Genomic DNA, 16,526 nt, shown 5'->3' with positions numbered 1-16,526 from the left:
GAAGAGTGAAATAACATGATTTTTTGGGAGTTTCATAAGCTCTTTCAATGCTCACAGGTAATTCGCGTCGCTGTTAATTAATCAATGCATTTTAAGAGGAAATAGGGATGGTGAAGCATGAGACGGTACCTGTGACACCTAATATTATTGTGTCCAAAACTAAGCTTCTACAGTGATTCTACTGTAATTTAAACTATTCCAGTTCTTGTGAGTTATTTAAATTGCAATATAGGCATTAAAGGAATAACTATACCGTACAATAGAAGTAATAGAAAATGTACTGTCTCCGGTAATTCCTCTCAACTTGTGTGTTACGAAAATTTAGGTAATGTAGTGCTTATGAATAACATAAGGCAAATATATACCAGCCTTTTCCACTTTATGTATTATTGTTTAAGGGTTGATTGATTTGTATTACAATGTCGACAAAAAAAAAAGTCTGACGGCGCGAGCGGCGAGGCACGAGGCGGAAGGTTCAAATAATGGAGTGTCACTTTATTTTGTGCTTTTTCTCCACTAATTAAGCGGCTATTTAGGCAAGTATATAGTCCACATGAGAGATAAATATACCGTGTCTTATCTGGCTCATATAAATATTTGCTGTTATTGCCGTGTGACGAGAGAAATTAGGTGGAAATGTGGAAGGTCAGGATTAAGAGACCGGTTGAGATGTGGACGAGAATACAATCAGTCTTCTATTATGCTTTTTTTTCCATTAATTATTCCAGCTATTCATGCAAGTATATAGTCCACATAAGAAATGAATATAATGTCTATTATCTGATGTATATGAATATTTGCTTTATTGTCCTGTAACGAGAGAAAACAAAAGGAAATGTGAAGGTTCAGGAGGAAGAGAGCGGTGTAGGCGGCTCGAGAGGACAAGAAAAAAAACATTAATTAGTCATCTATTTTACAATTAAGCAAAAAAATATCACCCCCGGAACCGCTGGGGGGAATCATTTAAGCATACAGGCAGCAGGTGGAGAAATGTCATGCAGTTTCTCAGTTAAATAAGAGAAGAATGCCAAATTGAAACCAAGGACTTGCAAATTTATCATTAGTCTTAGGTGTTGTCATTGGTTTGCAGGGTTCTTATGTTTTTCTGTTGTCATAAAATCATATATATGCATTAAAACCTGGAATTAGAGTTAGTAATAGCGTATATCAGCCGACAAAGACTAAAATTTAGGTTCATAGGCTCAAGAAGGAAGAGGCTCAGTTGTCTGCCAAAGGGGTGTTGATTTCTTCTCTTACCTTGCTGACAAACTGCATGACATCTTTACATCTGCCTGTATGTCCAAATTCAAACTCATCCCCAGCAGTTCAGCGATGTAATTTTCCTACCTAAGTATAAATTATAAGACAATTAGTAAGTATATGATTGTTCTTGCATTTGTTGGGTCATATGGTTATGTAACTACCCCTATGTAAGATAAGGATAGTAGCTGATATCATACAGATAAGAGCTGAAAAAGGTGCTAACTAGACTACCTTGGTTGTTACATAGGAAGGCTAGGAAAGGTAGGCGGATGGGTTTATGGTATACTAGCTAGAGCTTTCATGGAGGCTGTTGAGTGAATATTTAGTTTAATTATCTTTTTATCTCCTTCAACAGCTGTGTCAAGGTAATTATATAGGAATGTTATTAAATAGGAAGGCTCGGAAAGGTAGGCACATGGTGTTAAGGTATTAGAGGTTTACTGAAGGCTGTTGAGTGAATATTTAGTCTGTCTTTTTATCTCCCTCAACATCTGTGCCAATTAATGTAATTATATAGGAAGGTTTATATATCGGAAGGCTGCGAAAGGTAGGCAGATGGTGTTATGGTACCGTACAGTATTAGAGATTTACTGAAGGTTGTTGTGAATATTTAGATTGATTTGGCTTTTTATAGTTCAACAGGTGTTTGTACTTGTGCAAAGACCCTTTGTGAGTGCAACATGAAGTACTGCAGCACACGCGGCCAGGAGGCGGGTCTGACCTTCAAGCAGGTGTTATTTGCAGGTGTGTGGGTTATAATTAGTGTGGGGTGATGATATACATGTGTTGCATTAGATTAGGGTAGGATATGTTCAGCTAGGTTATATTAGGCAATATTTCATCTTTTTTATGTGGTATTTATTATTATTATTATTATTATTATTTTTATTATTATTATTATTATTATTATTATTATTATTATTATTATTATTATTATTATTATAACATAATATAATCTATATAGAACCTTCCTATTTCTCCTTTTTTTGCCCTCGATTCATGTAGAGTTTTTTTTTTCTTATGTTGTTCGTCTTGTTAGGCTTTGTGCATCTTCTGTCAGGTCCTTTTTCTTGAGATTGTTTTCAGTTCAATCTCTATTTCCTATTCAGTCTCCTCCCCTCACTTTTTGTCCAAACGTAACTATACAAAACATTACAAGAAAACATCACTCATTCTCAGTCCACCTGAGAAATGAATATAATGTCTATTATCTGATGTATATGGATATTTGCTTTATTGTCCTGTAACGAGAGAAAACAAATTTTTTTTTTTTTTTTTTACAGCAAAGGAGACAGTTCAAGGGCACAAAAAAGTAAACATTAATAAAAAAAGCCCGCTACTCGCTGCTCCTAAAAAGAATCCAAAGAGGTGGCCGAAAGATAGGTCAGTTTCGGGAGGAGAGGTGTCCTGATACCCTCCTCTTGAAAGAGTTCAAGTCGTAGGCAGGAGGAAATACAGATGAAGGAAGATTGTTCCAGAGTTTACCAGCGTGAGGGATGAAAGAGTGAAGATGCTGGTTAACTCTTGCATAAGGGGTTTGGACAGTATAGGGATGAGCATGAGTAGAAAGTCAAGGGCAGCGGGGCCACGGGAGGGGGGGAGGCATGCAGTTAGCAAGTTCAGAAGAGCAGTCAGCGTGGAAATATCGATAGAAGATAGAAAGAGATTCAACATTGCGGCGGAATTTAAGAGGTAGAAGACTATCAGTACGAGGAGGAGAGCTGATGAGACGAAGAGCCTTAGCCTCCACTCTGTCCAGAAGAGCTGTTTGAGTGGAGCCCCCCCACACATGAGATGCATACTCCATACGAGAGCGGACAAGGCCCCTGTATATGGACAGCAACTGTGCAGGGGAGAAGAACTGGCGGAGACGGTACAGAACGCCCAGCCTCGAGGAAGCTGATTTAGTAAGAGATGAGATATGAAGTTTCCAGTTGAGATTTTGAGTTAAGGATAGACCGAGGATGTTTAGTGTTGAGGAAGGTGATAGCTGGGTGTTGTCAAAGAATAGGGGATAGTTGTTTGGAAGATTGTGTCGAGTGGATAGGTGGATAAACTGTGTTTTGAGGCGTTGAAGGACACCAGGTTCTTCTTGCCCCAATCGGAAATAATAGTAAGGTCTGAGGCTAAGCGTTCTGCAGCCTCCAGCCTTGAGTCGTTAAGTTCCTGAAGGGTGGGTCTTCTATTAAAAGAAGTTGAATAATGCAGAGTGGAATCATCGGCGTAGGAATGGATAGGACAGTTCGTTTTGGAAAGAAGATCATCAATGAACAACAGAAAAAGAGTGGGAGATAGGACAGAACCCTGTGGGACACCACTGTTAATAGATTTAGGGGAAGAACAGTGACCGTCTACCACGGCAGAAATAGAACGGTCAGAAAGGAAACTGGAGATAAAGGTACAGAGAGAGGGGTAGAAGCCGTAGGAGGGTAGTTTAGAAAGCAAAGATTTGTGCCAGACCCTATCAAAAGCTTTTGATATGTCCAGCGCAATAGCAAAAGTTTCACCGAAACGGCTAAGAGAGGATGACCAAGAGTCAGTTAAGAAGGCTAGGAGATCATCAGGATAGAAGGTAAGAAGTGGAAAGGTGCTTTTGAATCTTACGGTTAAGGATTGATTCAAAAGCTTTAGATAGACAATAAAGTAAAGCAATAGGGCGGTATTTTTAGTGATTGTAGCGGTAACCCTTCTAAGGCACAGGCTGTATGAAGGCATACTTCCAACAGGAAGGAAAGGTAGATGTTGACAGGCAGAGGCGAAAGAGTTTGACCATGTAGGGTGTCAGCACGGAGGCACAGTTTTTAAGGACAATAGGAGGCACTCCATCAGGTCCATAAGCCTTCTGAGGATTGAGGCCAGAGAGGGCATAGAAAACATCATTTTGAAGAATCTTTATAACAGGCATAAAGGAGTCAGAGGGGGGATGAGTAGGAGGAATATGCCCAGAATCGTCCAGAGTGGAGTTTTAAGAAAAGGTTTGAGAGAAGAGTTCAGCCTTTGAGATAGATGAGACGGCAGTGTTGCCGCCAGGACTGAAGAGAGGAGGGAAAGATGAAGCAGTGAAGTTGGAGGAGATATTTTTGGCTAGATGCCAGAAGTTACGGGAAGAGTTAGAGAAAGCAAGGTTTTGACATTTTCTATTAATGAAAGAATTTTTGGTTAGTCGGAGAATAGATTTGGCACGATTTCGGGCAGAAATGTAAAGTTCATAATTAGCATTAGTTTGAAGGCTCTGGTACCTTTTGTGAGCTACCTCTCTATCATTGACAGCACGAGAACAAGCGTGATTAAACCAAGGCTTTTTAGCATGAGGAGTAGAGAAAGAACGAGGAATGTATGCCTCCATTCCAGAGACAATCACCTCTGTGATGCGCTGAGCACACACAGAGGGGTCTCTATCCTGGAAGCAATAATCATTCCACGGGAACTTGGAAAAGTACATCCTCAGGTCGTCCCACCGAGCTGAAGCAAAATGCCAGAAGCATCGCCTCTTCGGTGGGTCCAGAGGGTGTACAGGAGCGATAGGACAGGATGCAGAAATAAGATTGTGATCGGAGGAGCCCAACGGAGAGAACAGTTTGACAGAATAAGCAGAAGGGTTTGAGGTAAGGAAGAGGTCTAGAATGTTGGGCCGATCTCCAAGACGGTCGGGAATACGTGTAGGGTGCTGGACCAACTGCTCTAGGTCGTTGAGGATAGCAAAGTTGTAGGCTTGTTCACCAGGATGGTCAGTGAAAGAGGATGAAAGCCAAAGCTGGTGGTGAACATTGAAATCTCCTAGGATGGTGATTTCAGCGAAGGGAGAGTGGGTCAAGATGTGCTCCACTTTAGAATTCAAATAGTCAAAGAATTTTACATAGTTGGTAGAGTTAGGTGAGAGATAAACAGCACAGATGTATTTAGTAATAGAATGACAGTGAAGTCTTAACCAGATGGTGGAAAATTCAGAAGAGTCAAGGTCGTGTGCACGAGAGCAAGTGATGTCGTTGCGCACGGAGGCGCAACATCCAGCTTTGGATTGAAATTTAGGATAGAGATAGTAGGAGGGAACAGAGTAGAGATTGCTGTCAGTAGCCTCAGAAACCTGTGTTTCGGTAAGGAAGAGAAGGTGAGGTTTAGAGGAGGAGAGATGATGTTCCACAGAATGAAAATTAGAGCGAAGACCGCGAATGTTGCAGAAATTGAGAAGAAAGAGGTTCGAGGAGTTATCAAGACACCTCTCGGGTCGGCAGCCAGAAGGGGAGTCCTCCCTGGGGGAATTTGTGGTCCCCCCCCCAGTCGGGGACTCCGAGGCTTGGTGTATGTGCGCCATTTTGAAATTTTAATTTTGGGAAAAGGTGTATATGTTGTGTGAATGTAGTGTGGTGTGGATAAAGAGAGGATCTGTCTTTAGAGAGCATGCTGAACTACTCTCCGGTGTTGGTGAGACACCCAAGCTTTCCCTGAGACAACACTGCTTGCAGGTTATGCGAAGGACCTTGGGCTGTACATGCCTGAGGATGTCCCAGTGCTGGGGCCAGAGGAACTGCAGCATCTCAAGGGCTGTTCCTTCCCAGAGCTGGTGTGCGAGATTGCCAGGAAGTTTATTGACGAGGCAGAGATTCCCACTACAGATCTAGAGGGTGAGGATTTTGTGTTTTTTATATGTGTTTTTTTATGATGAGATATTTTCCTTTTGTATTTAACACACACACACACACACACACACACACACACACACACACACACACACACACACACACACACAAAGAAAAAAATACTGCACTCAACCTTTGAGCTCTACTTAAACCTCAACTTCTTCTTGTGCAGATTATCAGTTTCCTATCCATCCACTAATTCTACGTAAACTTCCTCTTCTCTTGGGCTAGTAGTTTCTTATCACACTAATTTATGTACTTCACTAGCAAAATTGATAAAGCACTTATACTTTGAGCTATACATAGACCTCCACTGGTCTTTGTGGGGACTAGTAGTTTCATATATCACTGATTTGTGTATTGTATCAGCAAAATTAATAAACAGCCTAATCTTTGAGCTTTACATAAACCTCCACTTGTCTTTCTCTGCTAGCATTTTCATATCATGCCAATAATTTATATATTTTACTTACAAAATCAATAAACAACTTTATCTCTGAATTCCACTAAAAACTCCTCTCTTCCTTACACCCAAAATTAAGATACAATTATTCATGTTCAGATAAAGTGCAAAAAAGTAATAATGAATCAGTTTACCTTTTAATGCTACATACTAAGCCTCCTCTCCTTGTACTCCAGAGGTTATCAAGGACAGTTTAAAGAGGTTCAGAATCCCCGAGGTGGTGCGGGTGGAGAAACTGAAGGGTGGCCTCAACATCGTAGAGCTCTTCCATGGCACGACCCTCGCCTTCAAGGACCTGGGGCTGAGTGTGGTGTGTGGGCTGCTTTCCTACTTCCTCGCCGAATCTTCCCGCCACGTCACCGTTCTCGTGGGTAGGAATGATAGTTTGACGCAGCCTGGCAAGGTATGATGTCTTTTTCTTTTTATCCCAGCAGAGGAAGCAGCTCAAAGGCAACACTAAAGGCTACAATAAAGCCTAGATGATAAGTAAGTATATATGTTTGGCCGTTCTGTTTGTAGATTATTTACTTGTTTATATATTTTTCTTTAGTAGAGGAAGAAACTTAAGATGAAAAAAGATATAAAAAACTCCTTAACTTTTATTGTCTAGAATATGCAGTACTAAAGGCAAGATATTCTGCATATGACCTCTTTTTTTATATGTATGTTAAGAAGTTTTCTCATTTTGCCAGAATTTTGTAGTTTTCCATCTAACAAGGTAGTATATATTATATGAATTTTCTATGTTTTTTGAAGTGAGATGTTCAATAGGTATTATGTATATGTGTTCTGCATTGCACATTTTTTTTCTGCATTATTTATATTTATATGAGGAGGATGAAGTGTGCATATTTTCTTCCATGGTGTCCTCTCCCATTTTCTTATGATAACTCTTGCTTATGTACTTATGACATTGATGATAAGTCCTTATTATGCAATTGACTAATAGCTTTTGTGGAAAACATTTGAACTTTTTTATATTGTGTTCCCAGCAAACATTCTTTTTGACCTCAGAAGGCTTGCAGAGAGTGTTGCATGGGGCATTACTGTATTTTATCATTGGTGTTCATTTCCACATGTATTTTCATAATAATTTTTAGCATACAATATTAGTTAGAGACTTGGTAATGATTTTAAGGCTCATTTTTCTTATTTTAACATTTACATGGATAGGTAAAAATATTAGGAGTGACTCATCAGAAGTTTTCAGCTGATTTGTTTAGTTTGCACTATATTTTGAACATTTAATGAGTTGTATTAGTTTTTTGTGTAGTGTTTAATTTTGTCCATGCAAGAATTTGATATTTTCTCATGAATATATATGTACTCACTCGGTATGTTTCTCCGTGACAGAGATCGTTGGATTTTTTACTCATTTTTACACTCAAAGTTTATTAGTATTCATTAAAGCCAGGAGAGTTGGCATAGTAGTTAATTTTTCCATATCCACTGAAGATCAAAGACTTGGAATAGTACTGACTTATTTTCTCGGTGGACCCCAAGGCACATCTGGGGACACAGGCAGCGCAGCCATTGAGGGGGTGCGGGGCCGGGCCAACATGGATATAGTGGTGCTGCTGCCAAAGGGTCGCTGCACTGCCATCCAGGAGCTGCAGATGACCACCGTGCTGGAGGACAATGTGCATGTCTACCGGGGTGAGTTGTGTGGCTCCTCAGATGGTGTGTGTGTGTGTGTGTGTGTGTGTGTGTGTGTGTGTGTTTACTATTTCTGTGGCAATTGTTTTCCTGTCTGCATTTTCTCTTGTCATCTGCATTATCTTGCTATCCTTATCATTCTCTGTTTTATCATTCTCTTTTTTATCAGGGGTTATTTATTAATTTGCAGTGTCTTTAAGCATTTTGCTAGGTTATTTCCTGCACAATGTCCTTTGCCATTCTCTTTTCTCTGTTTTCTACATTTTATGAGGTTTATATCTGTCAACAGTCTTAGAAACTACCCCATGAGGCAGTCCTTTGTCCAGCACCATTCTTTTTTCTCTGTTTCTCACCTTTCATGAACAGCTTTTCTCCATCAACAGTCTTTGAAAGCTACAAAGTTGAATAGTCATCAATGTGTTAACTCATTTGTCCATTTTTTTCAGTTGATGGCAGCTCAGATGATCTCGACCACCCCATCAAACAGTGTTTTGCTGACACACAACTGGTGGCCAAACACAACCTCATCTCCGTCAACTCCATCAACTGGGGCCGCATTCTGGTCCAGGTGGCCCACTTCTTCTACACGTACTTCCAGCTGTGTGAGGAGGTGGGCTGCCCTGTGGAGGTGGTCATCCCTACAGGGGCCTGCGGCAACATTACAGGTGTGTGTACCCTTCAGTGCAGCTCATTTGAGGCTTTGTGATATATTCTTTGCATGTCTCCCCTTTAGCATGTATCCCCTTTTATTTATATTACTACCATTATTATTATTATTACATCTATTATTATTATTACTACTATTATAAAGGGGTGGCCAAGTGGGTAGAGCATCAAGCCATGGAAGTGAAGAGCCAAGGTGAGGTGGTTCAAACCCTACTGTTGCTGCATGATGTCAGGAAAGGCATCCAGTCTTATACACCAAAACACAACTCCAAAAGAGCAACCCTACATAAACATGAGTAAAATACATGTCAAGAGAAAGATCGTCATTATTACCATTATCATCATTATATTATTTACTTTACAGCTGGTTGCATTGCTCAGAAGATGGGCCTTCCCATTACACTGGTGGCAGGGGTGAACACCAATAACATCGTTGCCAGAACACTGGGCGAAGGAGATTTTTCCGTCAAGGGGGATGTGGTCACCTCCCTAGCACCTGCCATGGATATACAGGTGAGCTGGTCTGATGATGCAGCAATAAAAAATATATATGCTTCTATGGGTATCTGAGGCTGTGTTATATCATTTTTCAGGAATAAATTTTTAACAAAACATCGGATACTACCTATACTAAACCTATACCTATACTAAACTTTTCATATGTTGCTACTTTCCTTGCTTTCTTTCTCCCATCCTGACATACCTCAAGCACCTTCTTTGTAGCTCAGGCTCATATTTTTAGATACTTTCGGCTTACATATGTCAGTGTCCTTATTCCTGTTGATGGTTCCCCAGGTGCCTTACAACGTGGAGCGCATGATGTACCTGTACGCCAACAAGGACACAGCCAGGGTGCGGCAGCTGATGCAGGAGTTTGAGAAGAGTGGCAAGGTGACTATCCCTGAAGACATCATGAAGGCCATGAAGACAGGTTGTACAGGTGAGGGGGGCTGGTAGTGTTGGCAGTACCTTTTACCTTGTTTACCTGGTTTTATTTTTTTCACAGTGAAGGAGGCAGCTCAGGGGTAAAACAGAAAGTGGAAACAAAAAGAACTAACTGTCTAAGTATTCTAATGATGAATGAGAACAAGAAATGGACTTATGCAGGTCATGATTATTATTTTTTTTCTATCTTTTTGTCTTGCCTTAGAGCTGCCTCCATTGATGTAATAAAAAGATTATTATTTTTTTTCTATCTTTTTGTCTTGCCTTAGAGCTGCCTCCATTGATGTAATAAAAAAAAAGAAAGGATGAATACTGTTGCCTGTCTGTAAGCATTCTAATGAGGACTGAGAACAAGAAATGGACTTGGGGAGGTCATCATGTATTTTTTATCTTTGTGTCTTGCCGTAGAGCTGCCTCCTTTGATGCAAAGAAAAGAACATAAGTGCAGGACAGATGGTAGTTTGGACAGTAACAGTATCAGAGTGGCAATCCAGATATTATAGTGGTCAGGGTAGATAGAGAATTAGAACATTGGCTAGAGCAAGATGGGCTACACTAACATCAGACAGAGAAAGGTGGAGGACGTTGGTAAAGGCCTTTGTCTTGTAGTGGATTATTTATGGATGAAGATGATGATAATTTCTATATATGTCTTGTTTTGTGTCCCTATTGAAGCTGCCAATATATTAATACCAGGCTTAGGTTCTCATTCCTGCTGCTCTGATTTATCTAATGAATAGAAAAAAAGGATTGCCTTGTCTCTCTTTGTACCTCTTTTAAAGCTGCCAATGTTTTTTGTTATAATAGCTCTATGCTCTCATTCCTATTACTTAGATTTGTTTAATGAATAGAAAAAAAGTAGATTGCCATGTTTTCTTTATTTATTGCTCCATGGTAACATTTCTTAACCTGAACCTTTCACTGAGACAGCTACATGAAAACTATTTCCCTCTGCCTTCATTATCACAGGAACCTTCACCGTGGATGATGATGAAATAACCAAGACCTTACGCAGAGTCCACCAAGAGCACCACTACGTCCTGTGCCCACACACTGCAGTGGCTGCCGCCTACCACTACAGGTGTGTGCTTGTAGGAGGAGACAGGGTGACTTTGTGCTCATTCCAGGTCAATTTCTATATAATATTTTGTACTGAGGCTGTTTAATTAATAATTTAATCATAAGGATCAGTCCTATTATTGATAAAACATCTATCTGTAATTTGATTGAAGTTATTACGTATTTATTTTTAAAAATGTGTGAATAACGTGGATTGATAGGCTCAAGGAATACATGGAGGGAGGTGGATGGAGGTATAAATGTTGCAAAAGAAAATTGTATGAGGAAGTAGAACTGGAGACTGCCATGGGTACCTCCTGAACTGGAATTTCCTGAGAGAACAAGGCATTAGAGCTATGAATAAATATAAAATATAAATCAGTTACACCCATTTGTTACTTGAATCCCATTAATCTGACCTCCAAATATAGGAAGAACATGTGGGTGAATGCTCTACTAAAGTCATCACTAGTCATCACACACTAAACAGACTCACTATCGCCACCCTCTCTTCCATAGTTAAGGGATTGGTTAGGTGAAAGGAGGTTGGAGTTTGGAGTCACTGTCACCTTGGATGGAGGGTGAAGGAGAGGGCTGGGCTCCTGGAATCATTTAATATATGAAGGCTATAGGTATTTGCTAGTCCTCTATGTTCAGATTGTTTTCTCTCCTCATTCTCTGTGACTATCATTTTCCTCTGTGTTCTGATCCCTTGTTCCTATTCCTCTAGTGCCACCAGGAAAATAGGGGAGAAGAGTCCACCAAAAGGCTACATTGCCACAGCCTCACCAGCCAAGTTCCCCGAGGCCCTGCAGAGAGCTGGGCTGGAGCCGGTGACAGACCTTGTGGCCCACCTGCACTCCCTTCCCACCCGCTCTGTTGAGATGAAGAAGGGGGAGGACTGGTACTCGATGCTAAAGGCGAAGATTGAGTCCATCTCTGCTGGAAGAGCAAAAGGTGAGGATTTTTCAACTTCTAATGATTTTCTTTGCATGAGAGAGGCTCTTGACATGGGTTGTTCCTGCCAGAAGGAGCAGAATGAGTAATAATGTCCCAAGTGTTAAGTCAAGAATCAGTATCAAGAATAAACAGTGACGTCCATAGTATCAACTTCAAGTATTAAGAAAAAAACTAATTCCATCTCAGTTTGATGAATAGGTGAAGGTTGATCAGCTTTCTTAGACCAATTTTGCATGAGAAAGACTGTTGATGGAGGCTGATCCTGTCAGCAGTAGTGGTCCATATAGAAATTTTGACATCTTAATTCTTTGTAGCCTAAGAGTGTTGATAGACCAAGAATACATACTTATATATGAAGTTACTGCTTTGTGATATTTTTAGTTTTCACATTTGTACCCATTTATTTTCTTGATACTCTACAAAAGAAAAGACTCAACCACATGCATTCTTGTTTATTCTCTTGCAGCTTAAGAGGCAGATAACTTCTACCATAAGCCTGAAAGATGCCCTGGAAAGTCCTAAACCTTGTCATTAGGTGCCACTGAACAAAAGCTGGCAGAGACAGTTTGCACATAGCATAGGTCGCAGAAACAGGTAATTTGTAGATAGTTTATATAGAGGTAAAGTAAAGTAGAGGAAACCTATAGATAGTTTATATATATGGCTAAAAAAGTAGAGAAGAGCCTAGATATTTTATTTACATATGAACTTGAGTAGATACTTGAAATGAAGTGGTTGGTGAAAGGTTTCCAAAGAGCTGTCTTGCGTAGATTGACTGGCCTCTTCCAGACTTCTCATGATGTTGTGTCCTTGTTGAGTTTGTGCCATATTAGTTTGTTATCGAGAAGAAAATGTAGACCTTATTTTAACTTAGTCTACTACAAGGCATAAGTCACGTGATCTCTCTTACACCTTATATATCACCAATATACCCACCACTTACACCTCAGTACCTTCTCTCAACACCACTTCCTCACCACCATCACCACACATCATACCACCTTTCACCACCCACACCACACCATACCCGTGAGGAAAAGGAGGCAGAAAACAACAACAAAATAAAACGTAATAGATAAAGGCCTAAACAAATAAATACACATGTAATAAAGAACCAGACAAAAATACAGAAAATGAATTATAAGATACAAGTACATAAACAATGAATTACTATATGTATTGAATGTCACGGTCTTCTGCAGTAAATTAATGCTGATGCTTACATTATATATTTATTTAGAAGTGATGGAAAGGATAGACTTTAAGATTCCTTTCCCTGAGCAGCTTCCTGACTCACTAAAAATATTATGATTATCTGTTGATGATTTATAATGATCCAAGCTTAGGAAAAGATAGAAAGCCTATAATACATAATGTGACCTCATAATCTATAATCTATAAAAGGTAGAAAGCCTAGACTTCATCAATTATTACTTAACTATATTTTTCTGAGAAGTTTTCTGACACATTAAACTCATTTTTATACTTGTGTTTCCATAATCTATAATCTAAAAAATGTTAGAAATCCTAGACTACATAAATGGTTACTCTTTGATTCTGTGAGGACCTTGAGACTCACTAAAAGTTTAATGTTAAGGTGTGTTCATGATTTATAACTATACAGGAAAGGTGAGGAGCATCATCTGTTTACATTTGCTGCCCTTGGTCTGTATGTTTGAGTGTCTCCCAGACTTACTCAATTTATATGCTTGTGTTTCTATTTTCACGATGACCCAGAGAAGGTGAGAGTCTTCTTATTGATGTTACTTTGCACCGGGATACTTCTGAGCAGTTGTCTGATATAACTTTGTTTTAGTTTTGTTTTGAGCAGCTCACACATATCAATTTACTTCTTTATATTTGTGCAACTTTCATTTATTATTTTTTTTCTGTATAGTTTTTAAGCACTTTATTATCAGTTTATTTATTTATTATTTTAGCAACTCCGAGAAATCTCTTTATATTAGTTTATCCTTTGAACAGCTTCCAGACATCACTTGATAATTTTACATGCTGTCAAGTCCCGACATTTTAATGGTGCTACTTATCATAATCATCATCTAAACAATTTATATCTAAGACTGCATTCTTTAATAGGTAAAGGTATATGTGAATGACAATAATACAGAAATTAAGATTATTATATATTCAACAAAATATATATAGAGAGAGAATACTTGCATCATAGAGTATATTTGAATGATATATATGCAAACTCCTGGTGAGTGTGAAAGTTTAAAGTCAAATTGTTTTAAGAAAAGGCTTTTATGATCCTGCTGAGTAAGATTTAGAACAGGAACTGACAACTCTTAAAATAATGTTTAAACAAGTACCATCTGGTCTTTAAAACAAGGGGAGGAGGGATGTAACATTAGGGAACCAAGTCTGTATATATGCAACAGGGAGGCTTGGAAATATATATGCCTGGAGCTGTCTGTTGCCTGCTCTTCAATGTTTACGTGTTTCATCCCCTTTCGTCTCCTTTTATCATCATCATCATTGTCCTCTTTCATCATCATCATTGTCCTCTTTCATCATCATCATTGTCCTCTTTCATTATCATCATTGTCCTCTTTCATTCTCATCATTCTCTCTCTCTCTCTCTCTCTCTCTCTCTCTCTCTCTCTCTCTCTCTCTCTCTCTCTCTCTCTCTCTCTCTCTCTCTCTCTCTCCCTTCAACTTAATATCAACTAGAGTAGAAATGCAACGTTTTGGAGTCTTCTGATTAATGTAAAATCGCTTAGGTTTAAGGACAGACCACCAAGTCTGGACCATGGGGTCTGTGTGGTCTGATTTTCTATGTAAATCTATGTAAATCTCTCTCTCTCTCTCTCTCTCCCCCCCCCCCCCCGTACCGTGGTGTCAATGCCTGATAATTACTGTCTGGTCTGGACTTGTTTGGATTTATAGACCGGACCCTTGCGCCTGTTTTGCCCAAAGGGATTATTATTATTATTATAAATTTTTTTTCTTCTTATTTTTACTCTACCTTCTTCTTTTTCTTTTTCTTCTTTTTGGTGGTAGTAGTAGTAGTGTCACAGTCATTAGCGAACAGAGTTGGGGCTAATGACGTCCAAGCTATGGAGCCCTCCATGATTATGTGTCGGGAAAATAAACATGGGTGGAGGTATCATTTATGTAGAAGTAGTAGTAGTAGTAGTAGCCTTGCTACAAACTTTTTATATATATTTTTGGGTTGGTTGGCTTGATAACATACTGGAAATCGTAGCTGGGCACGATAACAGAAAACCTAATTCCCGATAACCGATAACATAATGGAAAACCTTATCAGTGATAACCGATATTCGTTAACTGGAAACACAAATATAGGCGATAACCGATACCCGATATTAATCCACAATTCCGATACTAACTTGCAATAAGTCCGATAGGCGAAAACAATACTATATTGATATTTCAAATAAAAAATAGATGAATAGAAACGCCTGAACCGGTGTTGTGTTATTTGGCGTCCCCACCGTCAAAAGATGGCGCTTTTGTTAACAAACGCTGGTCTCTCGTGAACTGCGCATGCTCAGACCAGCAAGCGTAGACCTGTACAGTCTCACAAAGCTTTTTAACCGTAATTAGGAGTTGCTGGAAGTGTGAATGAGACATACAGTACCACTACCACCATCCTCGCTGTTTCTAGACTGACACTCTTTACGAGTTGTATTTATATGTACAGAGTGTCGTTCTAGAAACAGCGAGGATGGTGGTACTGTACGTGTGATTCAGCCTTCCAGCAACTCTAAATGTGTTAAAAAGCTTTGCGAGATTGTACAAGGCTACGCTTACTGGTCTGAACATGCGTAGTCCACGAGAGACCAGTGTTTGTAAACAAAAGCGCCAGCTTTTGACGATGGGACACCAAATAACACAACACCGGGTGCCTTCATTACCATGGCATGCTCACAAACGAATATGGAATATCAAATTTGAGGCCGTGAATAATCATTTTTGGGGCAAAGTTAAATGATTTTTCTCTTGATATATTGATTTTTGAGTAACATAAAAAAAAAATAACCTTGTGTTTTAATGTTGATGATCTAAGTATGAAATCTCTACACCGAAGAATTCATACCCCGAAGTTTTTCAAACAACACCGGGCGCCCGGGCCACGCAGGCGCAGTTGGGAGGAGACAACTTTTTTTTTCTGAGAGGCGGAAAAAAGTAGCGATTATCGCTTGTTTGGTTACAAAAGTATCGAAGATACCGATATATATTTAAAAAAAGTAGCGGATGGCCGGTAACCCGATTTTGTTATCAGCGATAAAGTATCGCGATAACTTATCGCGATAACGCCCAACTGCTGGAAATCGATATATATATATATATATATATATATAGATATATATAGATATATATATATATATATATATATATATATATATATATATATATATATATATATATATATTTTTTTTTTCTTTGTTTTTTCTGCTGTTTAATTATTTTTCGTTCTAACCCATAAGGAAAAACAAGGATGTTAAATGAAGACAATAATTAGCTATATGTTATGTTTTTTTACTCATGTCTTTCACCTGTGCTATGAACTTATATTTGACTTGAACAGCTGCTCCACCTCAACACTGTTATTATCTGAACTTGCTACAAACTCTCCTATTTGAGCGGGCTAGGCAGGCTTGAAAACGTGCGAGAGTATAAACCATAGCTGGGCACGATAACGGAAAACCTTATTCCCGATAACCGATAACTGATAACGGAAAACCTTATCGGTGATAACCGATATTTGTTAACTGGAGACACAAATATAGGCGATAACCGATAACCGATACCGATATAAATCCACAATTCCGATACTAGCTAGCGATAAGTCCGATTGGCGAAAACGATACTTTATTGGTATTTTTAAT

General features: G+C 39.1%; 1 protein-coding gene across 4 annotated transcripts; it reads left to right on the top strand.

Moving 5' to 3' along the window:
* The first annotated feature begins 443 nt into the window (after nucleotides 1–443).
* Nucleotides 444–14,102, top strand: LOC127002054 (threonine synthase-like 2). Of its 4 annotated transcripts, none has more exons than XM_050867421.1 (11): nucleotides 444–536; nucleotides 1,898–2,007; nucleotides 5,727–5,885; nucleotides 6,540–6,734; nucleotides 7,867–8,019; nucleotides 8,466–8,684; nucleotides 9,050–9,198; nucleotides 9,481–9,625; nucleotides 10,600–10,711; nucleotides 11,420–11,646; nucleotides 12,116–14,102. In XM_050867421.1, exons 2-11 carry the CDS (start codon nucleotides 1,944–1,946, stop codon nucleotides 12,118–12,120), a joined length of 1,428 nt encoding a protein of 475 aa, XP_050723378.1. In that variant the 5' UTR covers nucleotides 444–536; nucleotides 1,898–1,943; the 3' UTR covers nucleotides 12,121–14,102. The 4 variants fall into 4 exon arrangements, with proteins under 4 accessions (XP_050723378.1, XP_050723381.1, XP_050723377.1 ...); XM_050867424.1 differs by lacking the exon at nucleotides 444–536 and adding an exon at nucleotides 1,225–1,372; XM_050867420.1 differs by lacking the exon at nucleotides 444–536 and adding an exon at nucleotides 1,231–1,334.
* The last annotated feature ends 2,424 nt before the right edge of the window (nucleotides 14,103–16,526 follow it).

The sequence above is a fragment of the Eriocheir sinensis genome, chromosome 22 (genome assembly GCF_024679095.1).
Source record: "Eriocheir sinensis breed Jianghai 21 chromosome 22, ASM2467909v1, whole genome shotgun sequence".
Classification (NCBI taxonomy): domain Eukaryota; kingdom Metazoa; phylum Arthropoda; class Malacostraca; order Decapoda; family Varunidae; genus Eriocheir; species Eriocheir sinensis.
The sequence above is the reverse complement of the archived record's forward strand: the minus strand, read 5'-3'. Positions and strand labels throughout refer to the sequence as shown.